The sequence below is a fragment of the Cherax quadricarinatus genome, chromosome 22, assembly GCF_038502225.1.
Source record: "Cherax quadricarinatus isolate ZL_2023a chromosome 22, ASM3850222v1, whole genome shotgun sequence".
Taxonomy (NCBI): domain Eukaryota; kingdom Metazoa; phylum Arthropoda; class Malacostraca; order Decapoda; family Parastacidae; genus Cherax; species Cherax quadricarinatus.
Window position 1 is genome coordinate 24,947,690 of NC_091313.1, and position 13,041 is coordinate 24,960,730.

The 13,041-nt window shown below is 39.1% G+C and overlaps 1 protein-coding gene across 1 annotated transcript in view; it reads right to left on the reverse strand.

Annotated features, from left to right (window-relative positions):
* Positions 1–13,041, reverse strand: part of LOC138853069 (uncharacterized) — a 188,941-nt gene that overhangs the window by 98,398 nt on the left and 77,502 nt on the right. Inside the window, exon 2 of the mRNA XM_070087564.1 lies at positions 9,558–9,737. Within this exon, the coding sequence (XP_069943665.1) occupies positions 9,558–9,737 (180 nt within the window). The remainder of the gene's footprint in view (positions 1–9,557; positions 9,738–13,041) is intronic.

Below are 13,041 nucleotides of genomic sequence, written 5' to 3' on the forward strand. Positions count from 1 at the left end.
TAGGACCGGTGCTGTTTCTGGTATTTGTGAACGACATGACGGAAGGAATAGACTCCGAAGTGTCCCTGTTTGCAAATGATATGAAGTTGATGAGAAGAATTCAATCGGACGAGGAAAAGGCAGAACTACAAAGTGATCTGGACAGGCTGTAGGCCTGATCCAGCAACTGGCTCCTGGAGTTCAACCCCACCAAGTGCAAAGTCATGAAGATTGGGGAAGGGCAAAGAAGACCACAGACGGAGTACAGTCTAGGGGGCCAGAGACTACAAACCTCACTCAAGGAAAAGGATCTTGGGGTGAGTATAACACCAGGCACATCTCCTGAGGCGCACATCAACCAAATAACTGCTGCAGCATATGGGCGCCTAGCAAACCTAATACAGCATTCCATCAACTTAATAAAGAAGCGTTCAGGACCCTGTTCACTGTGTACGTTCGGCCCATATTGGAGTATGCAGCACCAATTTGGAACCCACACCTAGCCAAGCATATAAAGAAACTAGAGAAAGTTCAAAGGTTTGCAACAAGGCTAGTCCTACGAGGAGAGATTAAGGGAAATCTACATGACGACACTGGAAAACAGGAGAGATAAGGGGGAATATGATAACGACATATAAAATACTAAGAGGACTCGACACGGTGGACAGAGACAGGATGTTCCAGAGATGGGACACAGCAACAAGGAGTCACAGTTGGAAGTTGGAGACTCAGACGAAGAATTTCTTCAGTCACAAAGTTGTCAGGAAGTGGAATAGTCTGGGAAGTGATGTAGTAGAGGCAGGATCCATATATAGCTTTAAGAAGAGGTATGATAAAGCTCATGGAGCAGGAAGAGTGATCTAGTAGCGACCAAAGAAGAAGCGGGGCCAGGAGCTGAGACTCGAACCCTACAACCACAGCTAGGTGAGTACAACTAGGTGATTACAACTAGGTGATTATAACTAGGTAAGTACAACTAGGTGAGTACACACACGCACACACAAATGCGTACTCTCCAAGCAGTAATACAGATACGACGATAAAACCGTAACGTCAGGGATAAACAGAGTCCCTGGGAGCACCTCTCACAACATCCCGGCTGTAAGTCTCGAATACGTCTGTGTTCTTGGGCGGAAGTGAAAGGTCAACACTGTCTTGAGGTTGGCTACTTGTGTCTCAACATCCTACACACAGTGAGGGAGAATGCCAAACATGTCCAGATATCAGACATATGCATTATATACGTAGCTTAATGCTGTATACCGTTATTCGCAGCATCTTACACGCCTCTCGGAGATATACACCTCTCGGTGAAATTAAGAGATGCACCTCTTGGTATGTATACCCTGAGAGATACACTTCTCGAAGTATATGCCTTGAGAAACACAACTAGCTTTGTATATATACGCTAAGAGATAAACACATTTTCGGTGTCTAAACCCTGATAGATAAACGCCTCTCGGTGTATATAACCTGACAGATACACACCTCTCAGTGTATACCTGAGAGATACACATCTCTCAATGTATGTAACCTGAGAGATATACACCTCTCAGTGTATATAACCTGAGAAATACACACCTCTCAATGTATATAATCTGAGATATACACCTCTCAGAGTATATAACCTGAGAGATATACACCTCTCAGTGTATATAACCTGAGAGATATACACCTCTCAATGTATATAACCTGAGATATACACCTCTCAGAGTATATAACCTGAGTGATATACACCTCTCAGTGTATTTAACCTGAGAGATATACACCTCTCAATGTATATAACCTGAGATATACACCTCTCAGAGTATATAACCTGAGTGATATACACCTCTCAGTGTATATAACCTGAGAAATTCACACCTCTCAATGTATATCACCTCTCAGAGTATATAACCTGAGAGATATACACCTCTCAGTGTATATAACCTGAGAGATATACACCTCTCAGTGTATATAACCTGAGAGATATACACCTCTCAGTGTATATAACCTGAGAGATATACACCTCTCGGTGTATATACCCTGAAACTAAGTGTATATACTCTTCATTCGTTTCTCGTTTTTAATCATCGCTCTTTCTTCCTCTTTAGCCATTACCTTCTACTGAGGCTTTTCCCTCCATGCCTTTGCCGCCATCTTCTCATTAATTTTCTTTTGTTCCTCAGTAATGGCTTACTTCTCCTCTCACCTCTTGCTTCTCCTCCTCTTACCCATGGGCTATTTATTACCTTTACCTTCTCCTGAACCATTCCCTCTTTTCATCATTGGTTTCCTCTTGTTTTTAGTCCGGAGTGGCCTCCTCTTTATCTTCATTTTACTTCTTCGCTTCTTTCGCCTCATTCTCCTCTTTCTCCTGCTCCTCCTCCTCCTCCTCCTGTGTCATCACCAGTAGACGTCGACATTTTCATCCTTGATAATTGCGGAAATGATTATCTTACCTTTCCTAACCTATTTTTTTCTTTATTTACCAAGCCAACTGGCTTCTATGTCTGTGTTCACACACTCAGACCGACTCTGCTTCCTCCTTACTCAAACTATTTTCTGTTTTATTGCAGTTGAGCAGAAAGGCGATGATCGTGTGTCATGTAGCGCTGTAAGACAGCATTTTCTGTTTCCTGTCTTAGTGATAGTGAACAGAGAGGCGATGATCGTGTGTCATCTAGCTCTGTAAGACAGCATTTTCTTGTTGCTAGTGAGGAGAGGCGATGTTCATATATAATCTAATATTGCAAGATGTCGTTTTCTATTCCCTGTCTTATTGTTAATGAGCACAGGGGCGATAATCATGTCACTAGCGCTGTAAGCTAGCGTTTTCTATTCCCTGTCTTATCTCTAATGAGCAGAGAGGCGATGATAGTGTGTCATCTAGCATTGTAAGCCAGCATTTTCTATTCCCTGTCTTATAGCTAATGAGCAGAGAGGCGAGAACTGCCCTCGAGCGATGTGAGACAGTGTTTGATGTTACCCGTCTTATTACAGGTGCGTAGAGAGGTGATTATTGCGTGAAGTATATTATTATTATCATTATTATAATCAAGGGGGAAGCGCTAAACCCGGAGGATTATACAGCGCCTGGGGGGGGGGATGTGGAAGGCATTCAGGCTTAATTCGGGGAACTGGAGCACAGATCCAATTCCCTAAATCAAGAGCCCCTCACCAACATCAAGGAACCTTCCTTGAGGGGCGCGTGAAGTACAGAAGTGTTTGCTCTACCTTCCTGAGCAAGTCCATCAACACACTCGACTTAGAGTCAATAGAGACACTTTTCTTCTTCCTCGGTGCCATTGTCACTAAAAAAGTGCCATCCATTTAAAAAAAGTATTCAGTACCTTTTTCAATTAAATTTGTACAGATTCTTTTGTTTACATTATTAATTATGATATTAAATATTTATATTTTTTTTGTTATATCCAAGGGAAAGCTCTAAATCCGTATTGGCAAAGAATATATATACACTGTGAAGTATATGTTTCTTAATGTATATACCTTAATCCCTATTTTAGGGAGTAAAGTATTTTAGGGAGTAAAGTATTTTAGGGAGTAAAGTATTTTAGGGAGTAAAGTATTTTAGGGAGTAAAGTATTTTAGGGAGTAAAGTATTTTAGGGAGTAAAGTATTTTAGGGAGTAAAGTATTTTAGGGAGTAAAGTATTTTAGGGAGTAAAGTATTTTAGGGAGTAAAGTATTTTAGGGAGTAAAGTATTTTAGGGAGTAAAGTATTTTAGGGAGTAAAGTATTTTCGTCTGGTGGTGAAGAGGAAGGTGCAGCCTTAATGACCCTCGTGTAGCCGCTAGGCTTCACACCCGATTAAGCAAGCAATCAAGCAAGCTACAATGGTCATACAGCACATGAGGAATGGAATGCAATCAGGCAGGATCGTGGAAGCGAGAGAGTTCCTCAACATTAGCCTCATCAAGGCATTTACCTCGATGAGCAAGCCATTAAATGGATTTTTTATATTGACGACTCAAGAAAGCGTAATGACACGTATAAATATATGTATCTGGATGAATCTTATTGTAGCCAGCTGGCCCAGTGGCTAACGCGTGGGTCTGGAGCTTTACGACTCACTCATCGCGGGTTCAATCCCCGCTCGTACCGTGATTTATTATATTTATTAATAGCGAATGTTATGAAGCTGAAATAAACGACACTCTCATTTAGTGGATCACTTTATTAACCACAACGTTTCGACCACACAGTGGGTAATTTCAGATCTTGAACGATGATATGCTGATACTTATGTACAGAACGCTGTATCAGTCCTGATACAGCGATAACTAAGAACGAGTATATACAGAGTCCACCAGTCTCCTGCCACTATATATACTCGTACTTAGTTATCTCCGTATTAGGACTGAAGAAAACACTCTTGGTGATACGTTTCCTCTGATAAATGTCCTGAAGCGTACATAAGTGTCTTTTTCCACACTGTTGAGTCTTCGCTGACTTGATTAGTCTGCAATAAGTTCCAAACGTCATCGTTCATAGAGGTATTCATTGCATGTGTCAGTCACTGCAACTACACTTTCAGTCCTATGGTTTTAAAGTTATTCCTGTGATAAATGGTGTAAAAAACCGACAAGTTGAAGACTGAGACACTTATTCAACATATGGGAATCTTCACTGAAGAAACGTTTCGCCACACAGTGGCTTCATCAGTCCAATACAATACACATTTCTACTTTGTATTGGACTGATGAAGTCACTGCGTGGCGAAACGTTTCCTCAATAAAGATTCCCATACGCTGCATAAGTGTCTCAATCTTCAAAGTTATACCTCTTCAACAGCAACAATATCAATAACAATAAAAGGCCTAGAAAATAAAATAGTTCCTCATTCTCAACTAATTCCTTCACATTTCTCCAACTCACGTACAAACACATTAAAGACACAAGTCAACAAATTAGAAGTCACCAAAACACAAAACAAATGCGAATTCTCGGAGAGGGAAAGTGCTTGTATGAGGTTACCTTCCTTCATGCCTGGGAATAGAAATACAACCTAAAATTTTAACTGGAGCTAAATGAATGCGTGTACGTGAGAGGGAGAACAATTCGCCTGTGTACGAATGCATATTGCGATTAGCATTTGGGGGTTAAAAATAATGCTGTTGTATTTAGTGCTTGCATGTACTGCGGCATATTTTGGTAAAGCCCGCTGACTTAGTTTATAAAGCAACGATCGTCTTGAAAAACAAGTAGAGAGTTTTGATAACTTGCCGTAAATGTGTGTAAGTATGTGTGTGTATATATATAGTATATGTTATTGAAATATGGCAAAATAATAAGAGTTCTGCACATTTCGGCGTCAAACTGATCCCCTTTTCGTTATATTAGTACCACTAAAGCTCAAGAAGGCCTCAATATGAGGAAAAATTAACAGTACTCATATATTTTTTTATTTTTTACTTTATTCTCTCCATGGTTGTTCACTTGTGTCACCGTCAGTCGTGAGGATATATTTGTATATACTTATCTGGTGCTGCTATGAGCAGAGTACACATAAATTTATATCTTTTTTAGCTTACTGTCTTTGTTATGTCCACTTCCTTACTCTTGCTCTTTGAAAGTAAATCATCGCATCACTAGCTGCATCTACTAGCGCCATGTTGACATCATGTGAGGCATTGCTACATCCACTAGCATGATGTTATTATCTTGAGAGGCACTGTTGCATTCACTAGCGATAGACATCCTTCCGTCCACTAGCGAAATTTTTCATATCTTCCCGACATCGTCTCTCACCCACTAGCGAACCGTCTTGTTTCCTGCAAGCACTGTCTCTTCCACTAGCAAGATGTCTCATGTTTAACAAAGGGAACTCAATGACGCTCACTGCCATGGTTCGTTACTTCTCAAGTCTTTATTCAAGAGCTTAAGTAGTTCTTAGTGGGTTCATCTGAAGCCCTTACCAGCAGTCTTTGATGCAACTTCTCTTCTACTTTTCCTTTGTGTCCTATAAATATAAATTTCTTATTCTATTCTATCTCGTTACCTATTTCTGCAACCACAGAATATTTTGTTGCAAGTCTAACCCTGGCATAAATGTACTTAGTTACACATTAGGCCCTGGTCGAAGTATGCTGAGCTACACATATGGCACTGTCCTAGGTGTACTAAGCTACACATTTGGCTCTGGCTTTGAAAGTCTAAGCAACACATGTCTCTGACCAGGGAATGCAAAAGTGGATGTCTGTCTCTGACCAAGCTATACTGAGGTAGACATCTGGCAGTAACCAAGGTATGCTTAGCTACACACTTGAATTTGGTGTTTGTTTATGTTTGAAATTTGTTAGTTATGAATTTATATATATCTATATCTATCTATCTATCTATCTATCTATCTCTCTATCTATATATATATATATATATATATATATATATATATATATATATATATATATATATATATATATATATATATATATATATATATATATATATATATATATATATATATGTCGTGCCAAATTAGTAAAACTGGTCAATTAGTAATTAAAGATATATTTTGTCATTTATGTTAATTTAGACTAATCCAACTAAATATATTTTTTATAAGTTTACAATAATTTAATAATAAACAAACAACGAAATATGTGTTGAGATATATGTTGAAATATGTTGACAAAATGAGACAAGTTATCAGTTATCACGAGTCTGAAAGTCAGGTGTGGACACGGGGGCAATAACTAAGGTGGTGGTACCCTGTGAGGCAGGATCTTGGTCACGGTGCCAACCAAGCAGGCGAGCAGCCAACTCCAGCCGTCACCCGAGTCAGATTTACAACTATAAATAAAGAGAGCTGGAGTAAATGGGGAAACAAGAAGAGCATATATTTACTCAGTCTATAAAGCTTGGGAAATTAGCCAGAACATCCCATTATTATTTAAGTTCATAATATAATGATCGTCATATTTAAGTTCATATTATAATGATCGTTGCTTTATAAGCTTGACTTATAAAGCAACGATCATTTGACCAAAAAGACACAAGTGTACGACAAGCTTTCATTGGGAGAACTTTTCGCTCTTTATCAGATCTTTCACACGACAAAGCTCTACACAGAATTTCTAAATGGCCTGGTGATACTGATAAACTGAAAAATACATTTAAGTACAGTTCATGACAATTATTAAAGACAATGATTGGCCACAAGTGACTGATGAAGTCAATCCTGGCGAAAAGTTCCCTCCACACACAAATCCTGAGACTCTTGCAATAGAACTTCTGTTCTGTATTATGTTCTGTAACTCAATGTTTTAAACAGTTTATCACAATAAACCTTCGAGTCGTGAGTTGGTGAGTGAGGATGATTTCCCTAGCGAGTGCAGTTGTGGCAGTAACGTTGGATACCTGATGTATCTCTCATTGTAGCTTTTATGAGTCTTCATTGTAGTTTCTGAAGGTTCCCGTTGTAGGTCTCAGAAGTGACGGATTTTTAAAAGCTCACTTTATAGGTCTAATAAGTATTGGTTACGTCTTCCAAGACCAGTGGTTAAGTTAATTAATCTCCTTGATATGTTAGAAAAAATGACCACATAAATTTAATGCCAATTTTTTGGTAAATTTTACTTTGCACGGCCTCAAGAGGATTAACATACACACACACACACACACACACACACACACACACACACACACACACACACACACACACACACACACACACACACACACACACACATACACACACACACACACACACACACATACACACACACATACACACACACACACATACACACACATACACATACACATATACACACACATACACACACATACACACATTCTTGTCATTGTTGACGCTCGCGCTACCAAGATCGTAAAATTTGCTCCATTAATTCCTCTCACGGTCTTGCTCGGGGACGTGATATTAAGCAAACTCAGGCGAGTAAACTACCCAACATCTTGAACCTGAAATTGGCAACAATCTCCTGTGAATTACCTTGCTTTATGTAGTTCACGCACACATGCTCGCATATATATATATATATATATATATATATATATATATATATATATATATATATATATATATATATATATATATATATATATATATATATATATGTAGTGTAAAGCACCCTTCTGGCAAGACAGTGATGGAGTGAATGATGGTGAAAGTTTTTCTTTTTCGGGCCACCCTGCCTTGGTGGGAATCGGCCAGTGTGATAATATATATATATATATATATATATATATATATATATATATATATATATATATATATATATATATATATATATGTCAGATGACATCAGAATATGCAAAACAACTACTATGGAAGAATAGTGAAATTCCAAGCGCTTTCGAGAAGTCACGAGAGCGCTTGGAATTTCACCATTCTTTCACAGTGGTTGTTTTTCATATATATAATTTTTGTTTATGTCAGGGATCTTTTATTTAAAAAGCACAAATATGAATAAATTAGTACAATATATGAAAGATTATGAATCTCCTCCAGCTTCTCTGAAGCTGGATGTGAGCCCAGTATGCAGCAATTATTTTCCCTCTGGATGGCATGTTGTTTTCTAAGATATATTTAACCTCGGACTTGAGAGAAAGGCTTCGAATTAAATTAAAGTGACCAAGATACGAGTCGACTTAAACTGACACATTTCTTTCCCCTGTCTCTCTCTCTCTCTCCTGTGTTATTATGATTATTATTATTATTGAGGATTTCTGTCCCCTCGAATGGACCATCTTTCCCCTCTAGCCAATCCACAGAGCCACTTCCCCCCCCCAATCCTCCCCAAACCGGCTATTTCCTCTCTTTAACCATTCTGTCTTCCTACTTCCTCTTCCTCAGGGGTCTCGTTCCTTACACTTTCCACACTTTTCTATTTTCTCCATCCCAGTTTCATCCTTTCCCTTGTCCATCGTCCACCGAGTAACCCAACCCATCCCCCTTAAAGTGATCCCCATCCCTCTATTCATCTCTCTATCGATCTTCAGTGTAACCTCCTTCCGTCTATCCCTTCCCGTCCTTCGATACTCAAAGTGACCTTGTTCTCTATCCTATCCTATCCTTGTCCAGGTAATGTGTGTGAAAGGAGAGACGCTTCCTGTCCTTAGGTAAATGTCAAGCTACTGCTTTCACAGGTAACCAGACTCCCAACTTGTGTGAGCTTTCTCTCTCTCTCTCTCTCTCTCTTTCTCTCTCTCTCTCTCTCTCTCTCTCTCTCTCTCTCTCTCTCTCTCTCTCTCTCTCTCTCTCTCTCTCTCTCTCTCTCTCTCTCTCTCTCTCTCTCTCTCTCTTCGCGTCCCAGGCTCAGTGGACTAAGTTGGTCCGTTTGTTTCTTGACGTGGTTCGGTGAACCAAATAGATCCCAAAACCACCCAAAGCACGAGTTCAACAGACCAAGCAAACCCATCTCTCACAAGAGGATGGATTCAGTAAATCAAGCGGACTCAAACCTCACCGAAGCACGGAATATATCCACTTACCGAAGAAAGGGATCGGTGTACCAAGCGCACCCAACACTCACATAAGTGAGAGTAGGTGTATCAAGTGTACCTAATACTCACATAAGAGCGAGTTCGGTATATAAAGAGAGCTCAAACACTCACCGAAAGAAGGGTCCGGGGTGGGTAAAGTCGCGTGGAGAGCTTCGCACGCAGCTTTTCGTCGAGTGGTCTCGTCCTTCTGGGCCAGGCTGCTGCCCCAGCCTCTTCCAGGCGTCTCCGAAGAGCCGTTTCCATGCTTGGAGGCCGACATCTCCTCCCACGCCCAGTCCTCCATGGCTGACTCTGTAGAGAAGTCACAAATATATTGTTAGGAAGGGAAACAAATAAATAAACACAACATATATACATAGGCGATAGCTTAAGCCAATTGGTAACTCAAAGATACTATACACTGAGACAATATTATACGATGTTTTACCCAGGCTGTGAGAAAAACGTAGTAAAATGGAGGATGTTTCTTATTAAAGTGTCTTTCCACTACAATACAGTATACTAAATTCAGAGATATTTTCCAACAGTAATGAAGAAATCTAACTTAAAAAAGCTCTATACACAGCGAAAAGTTGTCACATGAAAGCTCTACATGCAGCGTAAAGCTGTCACATGAAAGCTCTACATGCAGCGAAAAGCTGTCACATGAAAGCTTACTCTGCACCTGTTATTTCTTCAAAGCGTATCAAGATGTTTTTCAACATCTCTGATGTTTCTCACCAAGGCAGGGAACCACAAAGAGGGAAACACAGTCGCTCATACTACACAGCTTTCTTGCTACCTCCAGGACTCGAGCCCGTCTAACTAACACCTATAAATTTAATTCATTCATAAATATGATGGTGATTACACTCCTACAGCGCATCATATCTAAGAATTACTCGTATCTACTAACTCCAGTTTCAAGACTTATTTCGTGTTTTTCGTTTTTTTTTCATATATCAACTCTCCTAAGAATTTCTTTCTCGGCCTATCGCCCGATGAATGGCTCTTGATCTTTGGAATTAGAGCAAACCCTTCATCAGATCAAACTTGATTACCTTCCATTCCCCAGGCAATGTCTTGCTTCTATGGCTTTCCACTTCTCGATGGACGAAATAATAATAATAATAATAATAATAATAATAATAATAATAATAATAATAATAATAATAATAATAATAATAATATAATTACTATTATTATTATTATTATTATTATTATTATTATTATTATTATTATTATTATTATTATCATCATCATCATTATTATTTTTATCATTATTATTATAGTAATTTATTATTATTATAATATTTTATTATTATTTTTATTATCATTTTTATTATTATTATGATAATAATTCTCCAATAGTGAAATCAATAATTTAATACCTGTTTCATATCACCGAAATGTGTTTTTTCCATCGAAGATTTTTTTTCTTAACTTAATCAGTGTATTGTAAAGCTAACAATTCAGCAGCGAATTTTATACCATGTCTTTGGCATCAATTATAAAATATCTAAACTAATATGCAGATAAAAAGTCACATTCAATTTGCAATTAAATGCCGGTTGACATTTTTTGGGGGGATAAAAAAAATTATTTTATTTTTATAGCTTATAAATTCCCAATGATTGCTTTTCCTATAGGATCGCTTATAAGGTTCACCCCTGAAGTCAGTTACTGTGTAATAATTTTGATGTTGATGTCAGGGGAGGGGAAGAGTGTTGATGATGGCAAGGGAGGGGGGTTGTCTCTGTGTGAGAGATGTCAAAGCCTGTGCGTCACAAATAAATTCAATGGCCTAAGTCAGATGACCAGAAGTTCCAGCTGTGGGTCATCATGTGACTAAGACCCGCGTCAGGAAACACTTGTTCTGTGTCCTGACGAACCTTACCTAACCTAACCTTTGGGTCACTAAGCTGTTTCATCAAATCAAGAAATGAGATGGGAAGTAAAGTAAGCTTATACTAGTTCGACGCTTCGTTCTGTATAGAGCTTTAAGTCGATGGACTGGCAGAGCTCTACAGAGCACGCAAGCATCAGTTGGGACAATTTTTTTCTGTGCAGTAGAACTTTGTTAAGACAGCAGAATGATAAATCTTTACACAGAGCAAAACGTTGTCGAAATAAAAGCTTGTTATGCAGCTGTGCCTGTTCTTCACTACTGTCGGCAGCACACTGTTGTATACCGTTTCGAAAATATTTCTGAAGAGTTAAAAAAAAAAAAATATGCGTTACTGGAGTAAGGAACGCTAAGTTGTTTTTTAAAAATAACAGAAATCCTCATTCACTTTTATCAAAGATATCAGTCCCACTCTGGCAAGCATACTAAACACAGCATCAGATGCTAAAGATGGCATTTCCACTCTCCCAGGGATATCAGAGGTAAGAATCTCACTTAAAAAGATATCAGAGATGGCAGTCGCACTCCGCATGGTTTCAGAGATATCAGTATCACTCACATAAGTACATCAAAAGAGTAGCTGCAGTTGCTAGAGAATATCAGACAGAGAGAAAGAGAGAGATAGTAAATGATAATCGCCCCAAAAAAAATTATTTGCAAAAGAAAAATCTATCCTTCCCAGCAAGGCTGTGGACTCCTCCCACTTGCCGCGACTAATCAATAACCAATGGGCATGAATCTCTTGGTCTGGACACATTCCCCTGAACGATACAAAATAGGCAGGGTGCTGGAGGCCCTTGGTCACGTAGCTGCCTGCTTCTCTCACCTGTCCTTCAGGGTCTATTTACGAGGCTCTCGTGCCCCCTATTGGACCTATTTATGAACTGCTCGTGCCTAATTGAACCAGTTCATACGGTACGGGTGTCCAGTTGAGGATGAACTGGCCTTTGTTTTCCCTCTTGTAACGCTGGGGTCTACTCCTGGGGTTCGAGTGTGTACAGATGCGCGAAGTTCATTTGTTCTCTTGGTGTTCATATGTGATTTACGGGGTTTGCTGAGCTTTTTTTTACGGTTCCTATATTCTGATTCTATAGCTCTTTATTACTTCTTATTTTTTGATCTCTGTTTTCTTTCTCATTCGTCTATTTTTTCTGTTTGAGTCTATCTCCTTTATTTGCCCTTTCGTCACCTCATTTTGTGTCACGTTTACTTGCATTTTCCATGTTTCTCTCAGCCAATGAGAATGCTTCACTCAGCCAGTGAGAATTTTGCTCTGTTGAGCTCAGTCACTGATAATGTGACACTCGGCCACTGGATTATCTCAGTTCTTACCTATATAAATACCACTCACCGGCTCGTGAACGCCACCTACACAAGATATATACAACGAGTGGTGCGCATCTCTCAGTATTTATACACCGATTGGTGGTGTTGCAGGCGGCGACCCTTGTGTAGTCGATAGACTTTCAACCCAATAAACTAACCAACTAAACCAACCGCTTGCGTCCTCTAAACCCATAACATATGGCTGTTAGGATGATTTTGCTACACGACATCAAAGAGTTTTTGTTTTATTCTCATGGTGAGAGCCTTGGCTTCTTGCCACAGTAAATACTCTTTCGATATTTAACATTTCTTGTTTATTCTTCTTTCGAACCATTTACCATTCTTTCAGGTAAATGACATTCTTTAAAGTCATCATCATCCTCT